Consider the following 12,763-nt stretch of genomic DNA (forward strand, 5'->3'; position numbering starts at 1 on the left):
AGGGGCGCCTGGATGGGTCAGTCAGTTAAGCATCTGACTCTTGGTCTCAGCTCAGTCGTGATCTCAGAAGTTGTACGATTCAGCTCTGCTTGGAGTCTGCTTGAGATCTTCTCCCCCTCACTCTCTCTCTGCTCCTCCCCCTGCTCTTGTGTGCTTGCTCTCTCTCTCAAAAAATAAGTAAAGAAGTAAAATCTTTAAAAAAAAAAAAAAGTGACAAATGTTAGTCAACCTGCACATATTCCCAGGACTAAGTAGCAAAAGAACAAGAACCTGTTTTGCCATATGTGTCTGACATATAACAGGAGCATTGTGGGTAGCTATTGACTGAATACATAAATTAAGATCTAACTTCATGAATTAATGAATGTGCCATTTATCCTGTATACAAGGGACCTGGAGACAACCTAAACCAAGAATCAAAACTATCAAAATAAGGGTGCCAGGGTGGCTCAGTCAGCACAGCGTCTGCCTTCAGTTCAGGTCATAATTTCAGGGTCTTGGATAGAGCCCCACATCGGGCTCTCTGCTCATCAGGGAGCCTGCTTCTCCCTCTCCCTCTGCTGCTCCCCCTTCTTGTTTTCTTTCTCTCTCTGTCAAATAAATAAATAAAATCTTTTTAAAAATTTTAAAAAGATCTCAAAATGACCGTACAGGATTCATAGAGCTGATTTCATGGCAGATGTAAAAGTTAAGGGGAAAGCCTTTAGATTCACAGCCCTTCATGGTCTTTCCAAAGCCAGCAGCCGATGTTCACCGAGATCTCTCTGATGACCTCACATCTTCATGGAAATGAATTCAGAGAAAGAGACAAATAATATCATATGAACTTACATCTGTCAGGAGATGAGAAAGTAGGGGCACAGTTGTCTTTGCAAGCTATATCTTGTTCCCAGGAAAGAAGCACATTTTTCTGAGATAAGTACTTACCTACAGACACATGAAAAATTACCTTCTAAATCTCCCACATGTTAGGATCATATATGTACACAGTGATTTTAATAAGCTTTATGTGTTGTATAGCAAAAGCATTAGTAATTTATTTATCTTTTAAAAATTTATTTATTTATTTGAGAGACATAGCAAGTGAGGGGAGAATCTTCAAGCAGACTCCCCACTGAGCACAGAGCCCCATGCAGGGCTCAATCTCACAACCCAGGAGACCACGACCTGAGCCAAAACCAAGAGTTGGTCACTTAACTGACTGAGCCACCCAGGTGCCCCGAGCACTAGTGTTTTAATGTCTGAAATAATACTTTACTTATGCATTATACAGAATAAAATGAGAAACATTTCATATTTTCTCATGTAAAACACCACCACCCTATGTCCTCTGGAGAGTTGGTGTTTTATTTATTCATTCAACAAACATTTGTTTGAAACTGTTCGTTTGAAATGGTTAGAAACTGGTGGTGCTGCAAGAAAGGCATTGGCCCTCAAAGAAATGACATTGTAATGGAAATAAATAAAACACTGAACACAGAAACAATAAGGTAATTTGCAACAACAAGACTACCTAGGACTTAAAGTGAGAAAAGTGACAGAGACTTTAAGGAAGGAGTGTTCCTTGAAAGGGCCTTGAGGGACTGTCTTTCCAAGAAGGTAAGATGTGATCTGACCCTGGGTGTTATATGCAACTGATGAATCACTAAATTCTACCCCTGAAACTAATAATACAGTATACATTAATTAAATTGAATTTAAAATTAAAAAAAAATGTGAGCTGAGAGATAAATTTTAGGTGGACGTTTTCTATCAGATATATGGAGAAGGAGTTTATAGGACAGGAAACAGCAAGTGTAAAGGCTCTAAGATGCAAATACATTTGCGATCTTTGATGGGCTGCAAATAAAAAGAGGTTGAGCTAATCAGGTTCTTCCTAAACATGTTTGCATTTTACTCTTATGTGGCAAAGCAAGTGAAAAAAGTGGTTTTGGGCAAGAAGGAGAAAAGCAGGGCAAAAACAAGACTGACCCTAGGACGGACCAGGTTGTAAGACTTTGGACAAAGTATATCTTCTACAGTTTATACCGTATTTCATTAGGTGACATCTAGTTACGGTGAACCTCAAAGTGAACAGTAACCTGCATTTTTGAAACAGGCTACAACTACAGCCAGCAATATAAATGAAAATATAATGATGTCATGGTGTAAAATCATCGTCTGAGTCCTGCTTATGGAAATGGGTCAAACCAAGTCTGAGTAGTGTCAGTAAAAGGTGATATTAAGTCAGAGAGACTAACTAGAGAGCTGTTTTTGTGGTAGAAAGCTGAGCAAAGTAGGGCAAGGTGGCTCAGAGCAATCCGTGATCTCTGGCAGGAAAAGTCTACAGTGTAATCAAGGAACAGAGGCAGAATCTAAGGTAGGAGGCCAAGTCGTATGCTTGTGGCCCAAAAAGATATAAAATCAGGAGCTAAGAGGTTAGGAATCAGTTGGAACAGAAGAGCAAAGATGGCTTACCCCTATAGCTGTGAAACGTCGGGGAGTTGGAAGTTATATCTATGTAATGTTGATTCTGTTACCTGAGATGATCCTGACCATGTCAGGAGACCCCTGGGAACAAACGTGATGATCAAGTTCAGATAATTTAAAATATCACATACATGCACATCTTCATGTATTGTTCCATTGGAAAATGTGTCTCCCCGGAACAGCATTTCCTGAAAACCGATGTTCGAAGCTATTAACTTGATACAGTTCTTTATTTTCACATCCAAGTTCAGGCATTACTCAGAAATTTGTTCCTTTTGCCAATATATACTGTAAGCCTGTTATAGATACAACTTTTATACACATCATGTATTTAGAGGAGCCAAGATATAAATATAGTGAAGAAAATAGCCAGCATAATTTCCTGCATTATCTGAGATGATTGTCTCATTTCAAAGCCTACATTTCAAAGCCACATTAACTTTGAATCTGGGCCCAGACTTGCCTGACTCTGTTGCATTAACTCTATTTCCATTGTCTCACTATAACATGTGAGACAGAAAACAAATTTAAATTGTTCAGTGCCCCCTGGAATCTTTCACTCCTGGTCCAGCACACAATGTTCTATTTCATGGTGAGAGGAGAGTTAACCACTGTTATAACAAAGCACCACTAGGAAGAGAAATCTGAACTATTATTTAATTTCTTGTCATTGATAAAGCTTATCACTTTGCTTCCCTAATAAGTAGAAGCAGCATTTTCACCCATGTGTTTAAGTCATTGATTCAGAAACCTTTCTGCTGAGTCCCTTCTAATGTGTCAGGGATCATGTTACGTGCTAAATACACAGTTCTGAACAGAATAGACAATCTGCACCTATGTATATATCCATATAAATTAAAAATTAGAGACAGATTCTATAAAGGACACACATATAGGATTGAACGTAATGGGGTGGAGGAAGGACAAAAAGGAGCTCAGACAAGCCGATCCAAGAGACCATGTTGAGTAAAAGATCATCATTCAGCTTGGCCCAGCTTGGTCCTGTCCTGCCCACTTAACGACATTCCTCCAGCCTAGTTCTTATCAGATGTTTATGTCATCTTAGACAACCTGTCGGGACAATATTGATGAGAAGAAAATACACGTCAGTTCTATTTCTTACATATCCCAGTTGCTGCTCTACCTGCTGCTTTTGTTTTGTTTTGTTTCTTTCATCTCTGGCCTGGACCAAATAGATTTCTTAAACTGCTGCTCTTCTAGAAAGACATTCTCTCTCGTCTTAAAGATAAATCTTATCACATATCACATATGAGTGGAAAGCTCAGAGGTAGACCTTGGGAAGGATCCAAGTCATAGTCGCTACTCTTCAGGAGACTGGAAATAGGAGCAGATGCTATATGAAGGTGTGTTCCTGGCATAGAATATAAAAGATAGTGGTTTGGTTGGAAGAATACCACCTCAAAAGGAGGACAACAGCCTTTGATGCTTCACTGATCCACGGGTACCCTGAAAGGGTACATTCCACGTGTGCCAGTTTGTCCAGGGATCTTGGCCCTAGTAACTAATCTCTTCCTCTCTGTTGCCACAAAGACCACATCTACTGTCTGGAAATGGATGATTATGTGACATTTCCTTATTTGGGTCTACATCCATGCCCTTCATTACCCCTGAGTTACCATAAACTTTCCTAAAATTTATATGTCTTTCCATTTTGGCACTGGAGATCTCTCTGTCGTTTGTACTCAGCTTTGTATTATTATTATTATTAATTATTTACCTTATCAGCATTTAAAAATATTTTTAGGGATATCTGTGTGGCTTAGTCGGTTAACAATGTACCTTTGGCTCTGAGTCCCACATCGGGCTTCTTGCTCAGTGGGGAGCCTGCTTCTCCCTCTGCCTGCCACTCCCCCTGCCTGTGCTCATTCTGTCTCTCTCTCTCTAACATAAATAAATAAATAAATAAATAAATAAATAAATAAATAAATAAAATCTTTAAAAGAAAAACCCTCCCTTTAAAAAAAATTAAAAAATAAAAATATTTCAGCAGTGGAACCTGGTGGTAAGATGGGAGTTACAGATGGTTGTTGTCTACATCAGTTCAGTCTGCCTTGTGATTATAAACCAGGGGAAAAAAGCAGTCTGAAAACCTTGAACTTTCCTTTCTTCAGAGTAAAATAGTAATAATGATGCCAGTTCCACAGATGTTAGCATAAAATTATTTCTTGCATGTGAAAGAGCTTGAAATATTGTGAAATCCTATGCAAATATAAGAAAGTGTAAATATTATAATTTACAACCACATCGGATTAACTCCTACCACTTAACAAGGCCCACAGGAAATAAGTGTTTTATTAGAAACAAAGTTGATTTTTTTCCAATCTATGGGCAAACTGAGTGGTGCTGCAGGCTAATCTGAGAAACACAGGGCCCTACATTGCCAGGGGAATGGTTTGTAATAAAAGAGATGGACACCAAGAAAAAGATGGCAGGTTTCTACAGACATTGTCTACAAAGGGACCCTAGAGGACCTGTCCTTGCCAACAAACTATCACAACTGAAATCACATCAAGTAACATATATCTCTGAATTTCGGTGTTCAAAATATATCATGAGACACAGTAGCTCCTAAAAATAGACTGAGTGTGCCTTAAACAGTGAGTGTGTCAGAGTGGAATTTAGAAGTTAGGAAGTTAACATTTGAAAACTGGTAGGTATTTGTGGGGGAAATGAGTGTAGGCTGGAAGGATGGGGAGAATCAAATCAAAGAAAGAACAATCGGAACCACATGTAAAAGTTGTCCTCTCTCTTTTCCGTAGGACTCACAGCTGAAGGCAATGAAGGAGACTGTGCATCTCTGCCTGTCCACCGTGTTCCGTAATCAGGCTCCTCCTTTGAGTCTAACGAGGCCAAGTCCAACTCAGCTGCCACTTCTACCTGGGACAGTTAGCCCTGTGATTCCTGATGCAAGTTCAAAATTCCAGGTACACTTCAGTCATGCTTTGAAAGTAGAAGCAAGTGAAGCACTGTCTTTATACTCCATTCTACATGATCATCAGAGTGGACAGAGTAAGACACCAAATTCATTGAAAGATTAGGAAGTAAATGGAAGGCACTAACCCTTTGTAAAATATCCGTTGTCACTTAGAGAACATTGGACAACAATGTTTGTTTTATTTTTGTTTTGTTTTTTAATTTTTTTAAAAGATTTTATTTATTTATTTGATGGAGAGAGAGAGTAAGCAGAGAGGCAGGCAGAGAGAGAGGGAAACAGGCTCCCTGTTGAACAGAGAGCCCAATGCGGGACTCCATCCCAGGACCCTGAGATCATGACCTGAGCCGAAAGCAGAGGATTAACCCACTGAGCCACCCAGGTGCCCCAACATTTGTTTTAGAGAGCCAGCTGCGTGTTAACCAGAATTGCCTAATTACAAGAATAATAATTATTATTCTAAAATAATCTAAAATTATTTTAAAATAACATTTTAATAGTACTATTTCAATTTATAATCATCATGACTTAATAATAGAATCTTATATAATTTAATACGATTATATTACTAATCCTATTTTAATAATAATAATGATAGCTTTGTTTTATAATTAATTAAAGAAAGCATCTTCTATTACATACCAGTATATACCAGAGGTTTCAACATGGAAAATACTTTCTCCTAGGGTATAATGGTCATCCTTATAAAAGTGGATACTTTTTTAAAAACTTAAGGCCATAGTTTTCAACATTTCCTGCATATGTGACTCTCTCAGGATACTTTAAGAAAATCCTGACACTTGGGACTCACCTCAAACCTATTAAATTCTTTCTGATTGGGCTCTAAGTCATTAGTAGTTTTTAAAAGCTCCCTAAGAGGTGCACCTGGGAAGCTCAGTGGGTTAAGCCTTTGCTTTTGGCTCAGGTCATGATCCCAGGGTCCTGGGATCGAGCCCCACATCGGTTTCTCTGCTCTTCAGGGAACCTGCTTCCTCCTCTATCTGTCTCTCTGCCTGCCTCTCTGACTACTTGTGACCTCTGTCAAATAAATAAATAAAATCCTTAAAAAAAATAAAAAACAAACAAAAGCTTCCTAAGAGATTCTGAGACTAGGTGAATCAAGCAAAACTTCCTCAATTCCCACCACCTCTCTACATTAGACAGGGCAGTGGGGAGTTTTGTCATTCTGTGCTTCAGTCATCAGAACCTTCCATTTACTGGCTCTACGTTTAAATAAACCCAGACACTCTGAAATAGTTACTGAAGAAAGTGTAGCTTCGTGCAGTATATTTGAAAGTGCTGGCTCTCTTGCCTTAGGACCACTGGCTGTTAAAGTGAGTGTTGCTGATGCCAGTCCCACGTCTGCTGCAAACTCTAACAATGGTGGGCCCAGAAGCACCTGAGAACCACTGAATGCAGTTACCCAGTGATACACTACTGTGGGACTTCCTTACTGCTTATTCTGATTCCCTACACTGGAATAAAACAAATTTGTGCATCTGTGCACAAATGGCAGTTTAGAGAAATACTATTTTCAGAGTCAAAACCAAGAGGAAAAAAAAATGTAATGTGTTTTTACTGATGACTAATCAATGTATGAACTGCACAGATTTAGTCTGTATAATCTCATGTTTCACTGTCAAAAGTCACTTAAAATATATATATTTTTTCATTTGATCTTACTCTCTTTATACTCTGTTCCTAAGATCTCTAGAAATGTTTAGGCCAGTATTTTTCTCCTTTATTTTTTCCTCCTGCCTCTTTGGAAACTCTAGGTCTAAAGGGTTTGTTTGCTTTACCAAAGGCAGGGAAGAAAGTTGCATAATAATGTATTTGTTATGTTTAGGAAAAGTCATGAAGAAATCCATTGACACTGGTCACTGGTAAAATGCCAAGCTTCTCACACAGTGTCACGCACCCACCGGGAAGCCACACCCTGCCTCCTTAGTTTTGGTCTAAGAGAGGAGCAAAGGTTCAGCCTTATTAAGTCTGATGACTTTGGGCAAAGCACTTTGTAATTCTAGGGGCACGCAGGACACCTATCTCCAACTCAAAATATGTTTGTTTAGGCCCAATTAAAACTGGGCTCTTGATGACCCTGAATGTGTGGAGGGATTACTGATTGTTACTTTAACGGATTTCCTATGAATAAATGTATGTCCTGTCCTTGAAATAAATAATAAATATTTATTATTTGCCTTTGCTTATCAGAGAAAAATGTAGGAAGCATTTAGGTGAGGCTGGTTTAGAAATTGCTCATTTCTCAGAAAGCAATAACAGAAAAATCCAATTGTTTAAGATAAAGTTCAATAAATCTCAGTTGATGTACTATAGAGCATTCTAGTTTATGGATTAGCATTAAAAGCTTCTCTAGTGTTTATGATTTGCCTGCATTCTTTATCTTTTCATTAGTGGTGGAAATTGTATTTTATGTATACTTGGGGTTTCGGCTGTATGCCGGCGCTTCAGAAAACATTTTTAAAATCCTGGATAATGTGATGTGATGTGGGGTGTGAGTAAGAGAGACCCTTCCATCACGGAATCTTTTTTTCTCTGTGCATGAAAAAAGGAACTTTTAAATGAGGTAATGGGTACACCTTCAGAGTTGGCTAATTACAGCTGCAGTGACATGATATGTCTGCCCATAGCTGTGAGGGAATCACATCTCTTACCCTCCCTGTGCCTCAGTTTCCTCAAGCCCCTGTTAGAGTGTTGTTGTGGCATGAACATTACAACTGTTAATTCCCCCTGTTTTCATTAGATTACTATTGGTCTCATCTACTTTCATTTGTTTTTTTTTTTAAGATTTTATTTATTCATTTATTTGAGAGAGAGAGAGAGACAATAGTGAGAGAGGGAACACAAGTAGGGGAAAAAGGAGAGGGAGAAGTAGGATCCCCACTGAGCAGGGAGCCCAATGCAGGGCTCGATCCCAGGACCCTGGGATCATGACCTGAGCCATAGACAGACGCTTAATGACTGAGCCACCCAGGCACCCCTTCATTTGGTTTCTTAAATCTTCAACTCTTGAATGGTTTTCCCTGAAATCCCTGAAACACAGCCAAGTAAGCAATTTTCAACTCACATCTGGAAGAAAGACAAAATACCCACATACCATGCTCCGCCCCCTATAATGTCATTCTATTTTTCCTAAAGAAGGTTTGGTATGTAGTCAAAATTTTCATTGTGTTGTTCATATGTGTAAATGTATATGTGTATACATGCATACATACATACATATACACATTATTACATTAAATATATGTGTATGTATATAACACACACATTTGTGTATATTTCACTGTGGATTTTTTTTTTAAGATTTTATTTATTTATTAGAGAGAGAGAGAGAGCACAAGCAGGCCGAGGCAGAGAGAGAAGCAGGCTCCCCACTGAGCAAGGAGCCCGATGAGGGACTCCATCCCACGACCCAGGGATCACGACCTGAGCCAAAGGCAGCAGCTTAACCAACTGAGCCACCCAGGTGCCCTTCATTGTGGATTTTAATAGCCACAGTTTTACTTAGGTGGGGAGTTCAACATTATAAGAGTCTACTGACAAAAACTTAATTTATATATTGGTAACCTCTACTTTTTTAAAAAGATTTATTTATTTATTTGAGAGGGAGAGAGAGTGTGTGAGAAGGGGTAGGAGCAGAGGGAGAGAGAGAGAGAGAATCTCAAGCAGACTCCCCTGCTGAGCGCAGAGCCTGGATGCAGGGCTCCATCTCATGACCCTGAGATCATGACCTGAGCTGAATCAAGAGTCACTGAACTGACTGAGCCACTCAGGTGCCCCTGGGAACCTCTACCTGTTTTTATTGATTCTGGAGGATGCTTTTTGTATGACCTTCGAGTCCTACAGCTGAAGTTTCTGCTAAGGACCCGCAGTCAGGTCCGTCAGCCTCCCTTCCTTCATCATAGTCTCCATGTTGTTATGTTGCTTCTTTCTAATTTGAGTGAATTCTTTCCTACCCTCCGAGTTCTTTTTCTATTCTCAGGGCTCTGACAGCACAGTGTTTATCCCTCACAGCTCCTGGTCATACCATGAGTACAATGATGGCCGCATGCTCCTCTCTCCTTAAAGGAGACGGCTGTGCTTAGCTCCTTGGTTTGTTCCCATGATTGGCTGCCCAGAATGATGTTTCTGCAGAATTCATTTGAAATGATACTTGCTGTATTTCTGTTTTGGTCAGTTTGGGCTCTTATAACAAAATGCCATAGAGTAGGCCACTTAAACAACAGACACTCATTTCTCCCAGTTTGGAAGCTGTGAAACCCAAGGTCAAGGTGCTCCCAGATTTAGTTCTTGATGAGGGCCCTCTCCCTGGAAGGTACACAGCCTTTGGCTGAGTGCTCACTTGGTCTTTTTTAGATATGTGTGACTGGAAGGAGATCTCTCTCTTTATATTTTTTATAGGAGAGCAAGAATCCCACCATGAGGGCCCCATCATCATGACTTAATCTAAACCTAATTACCTCCAGAAAGCCCAGCTCCTAATAGCATCATAGTGAGAGCTAGAACTTTAACATAGGAATTTTAGATGATACAGATGCTCAATCCATAGCATTGTCCCTCTTATTGGATATTTTCATTATTTAGAAGTTAGAAAATATAAATTATTGAATGCTCATTAAGTGCTTAGTATTCAAATAAATTGTTTTCCGCCTGTATGCCAGGACCATGCTCATCAGTGGGGTGCAAGTTTGAAATCACACGACCTTTTGGACACTGACTGAATTCCCTGTAAAAAGAAAACAAGAGAAAAAAATGCAAGAGTTGTGTGGTAAATCAGAACTTTTTTTTTTTTTTTTTGTATTTGGAATTTCATATTCCAAATAGCTTTGATTGAAGATAAAGACTAAAGAGACCTGGATCCAAGGGCACATGAGATGATGTCTTTGTTGTGAGAGTATATATTTATTATGTAGAAAATTTCATTCCAACAGAGAGGTAAAGAGCAAAGGTAGGAGCCAGGAACTCTGATTTGCATTTGCATAAAATACTTCCTATCTAGAGTGGAATCTAGCAAACCAGTGACAGTCTGTTTCCCTGAACCATGTAGGAGATGATGGTAATCTGATCTATGGTACAGAAATGGAAACAGGGTTCAATATGTCATGGGGGCTTAGCACTGCTATGATGTGGGGGTTAAGTGGGAGGCATGAAGGTAGGAAGTAAAGAAGAATATTCAGTGATTGATTTATTCACTATGATGCAGAAGGCAAGAGGAGAACCAAGATTGGTTTGTTTTTCAACATGCTAAGTGTTAGAGGTCTCTCATACAGTCAAGTGTCTATATCCCAGAGGTGATTAAACATTTGAATCTGGAATTCAGGGAAGACACCCGGAGATAAGGTGGAGATAAAGTGGAGATAAAGGATTTGGCATCATCACCATGGCTAGTGATTAAATGTTGGAAGTAAATTAAAAGAGGTGACAGGACAGTGTAGCATGAAAAGAGATGAGGGCCACAAAGGACCCCGGAGAAGAGAAATACCATATGGTATTCAGTATGGTTTTATGTGTAGTCTAATTGATGGAATGTTTATGGTAAAAGTGCCTCTCTTGGCTTTTGTTGAGATCCTCTCTTTGCTATACATTTGGACTGAGAACCATGACTTTTTCATGCTGTTTTACCAGTACAAAACAACTGAATATGCATGTCATTGTGTAAACTTAGAATGGTGAATACTCCATGACTAGTATCTGCTTTTAAAAGCTGACTGGGCGGCGCCTGGGTGGCTCAGTGGGTTAAGCCTCTGCCTTCAGCTCAGGTCATGATCTCAGGGTTCTGGGATCGAGTCCCGCATTGGGCTCTCTGCTCGGCAGGGAGCCTGCTTCCTCCTCTCTCTCTCTCTCTGCTTGCCTCTCTGCCTTCTTGTGATCTCTCTTTGTCAAATAAATAAAAATCTTTAAAAAAAAAAAAAAAAGCTGACTGGGCGAGGGGTGGGGGGGGGTGTGGGCGGAGGGCTGAGTTGTTCAGGTGGTTGGGCGTCCTTTTCTTGGTTTCGGCTCAGGTCATGATCTCATGATAGATAGAGCCCCATGTGGAGCTCTGAGCTCAGTGGGGAGTCTGCTTAAGATTCTCTTCTGCTCCCTCTGCCCCTCCCCCTGCTTGCCTCTCTCTTTCTCTCTAAACTGACTAAATAAATCTTTAAGAAAAAAAGAAACTGAGTATTAAGTTTTCGGAATTTATACTGAAAACTGGTAAACACAGCCCTTATTAAATATTAATTACATACACTTACAATCAAGTAAAATTTACTAAAAGCAAATGTGGTAAATACCAAAACTACTGCATCATGCTATTATCTCTGTTCTTGAGGATATTATAATATGTCTTTTGGACCCAAGCTCTGGAAATATTATGCGATGCTGTGCTACTGATCTCTCTTTCCAATTCGTATTCAATAATATCACCTTGATAGATTGAAATTGGTAGTATTTATACCACAGAAACTGACAAACACTACAAATCAGGATCCTCCCAACCCCCTAAGTTAGTGAATAGCACACCCCTCTGTATGTATGAGTGTGGCATGTGTGTACGTGTGTTAAACCTTTAAGATAGGCTTACTGAGCATCATGATATACAAACAATATGTGATCAACATACTCATTGGTTTTTGTCTTCTGCTTGTGTGGTAGAGCTAGATGAACAGTAAGTGCTGAGAAAAGGCAAAACAATTAGTTGTAAAAACTGCTTGCTTAATTAATGGCGTGTTCTGAAAAAAACTAACAATGTTTATATATCCGTTATACTGCTTTCCTTAATTACATTCATTTTATTATAAAATATAGATGTGACTTTATATAATTTAGAAAATATATAAATGTAGGCGGAAGAACAGGCAGCCTATTACCCAGAGATCTACTTTTAGGTAAAAAAATATGAATTATTAATATACTAATGTCATTGGTGTTTACAGCTGCATGATATGCTGCTTAAGAGCTAGGATTCACTTTACATTAGGGTGATGATATTTACCTATGAGTGTTTCTGGGAAAGTTAAAGAAGATGCAAAAAAGGCCAGACTCTGGCCGGGGCACAGTAGTCAAAGACAGTTCCTACCTCCTCCTTTCCTCTCTCCTCCCTTCTCAGAGCTGATGTCTCCACAGGACAGGTTCCCCTCAGCCATGGTCCCTCCATGGGGCTGGGCAGGGATGAATAGGTGGCGCTGCCAGCACCAGGCCTCCAAGGTCATGTGCCTCAGGGGGGTTCTTGGGTTGCTGGGTTGTTCTCACCTCCCCATCACAGGGTCATCTCCTTCCTGGTCCCAAACCCACCAGTTACCACATCAGACAGAGACCTTCAAAGGGAAAAAAGGCTCATGTTTC

At 39.7% G+C, this 12,763-nt stretch overlaps 1 protein-coding gene across 1 annotated transcript in view; it reads left to right on the forward strand.

Moving 5' to 3' along the window:
- LUZP2 (leucine zipper protein 2) overlaps window positions 1-12,763 on the forward strand; it is a 479,539-nt gene that overhangs the window by 405,950 nt on the left and 60,826 nt on the right. The window contains exon 9 of the mRNA XM_047692979.1: window positions 5,250-5,414. Within this exon, the coding sequence (XP_047548935.1) occupies window positions 5,250-5,414 (165 nt within the window). The remainder of the gene's footprint in view (window positions 1-5,249; window positions 5,415-12,763) is intronic.

Source organism: Lutra lutra, chromosome 10 (assembly GCF_902655055.1).
Source record: "Lutra lutra chromosome 10, mLutLut1.2, whole genome shotgun sequence".
Taxonomy (NCBI): Eukaryota; Metazoa; Chordata; class Mammalia; order Carnivora; family Mustelidae; genus Lutra; species Lutra lutra.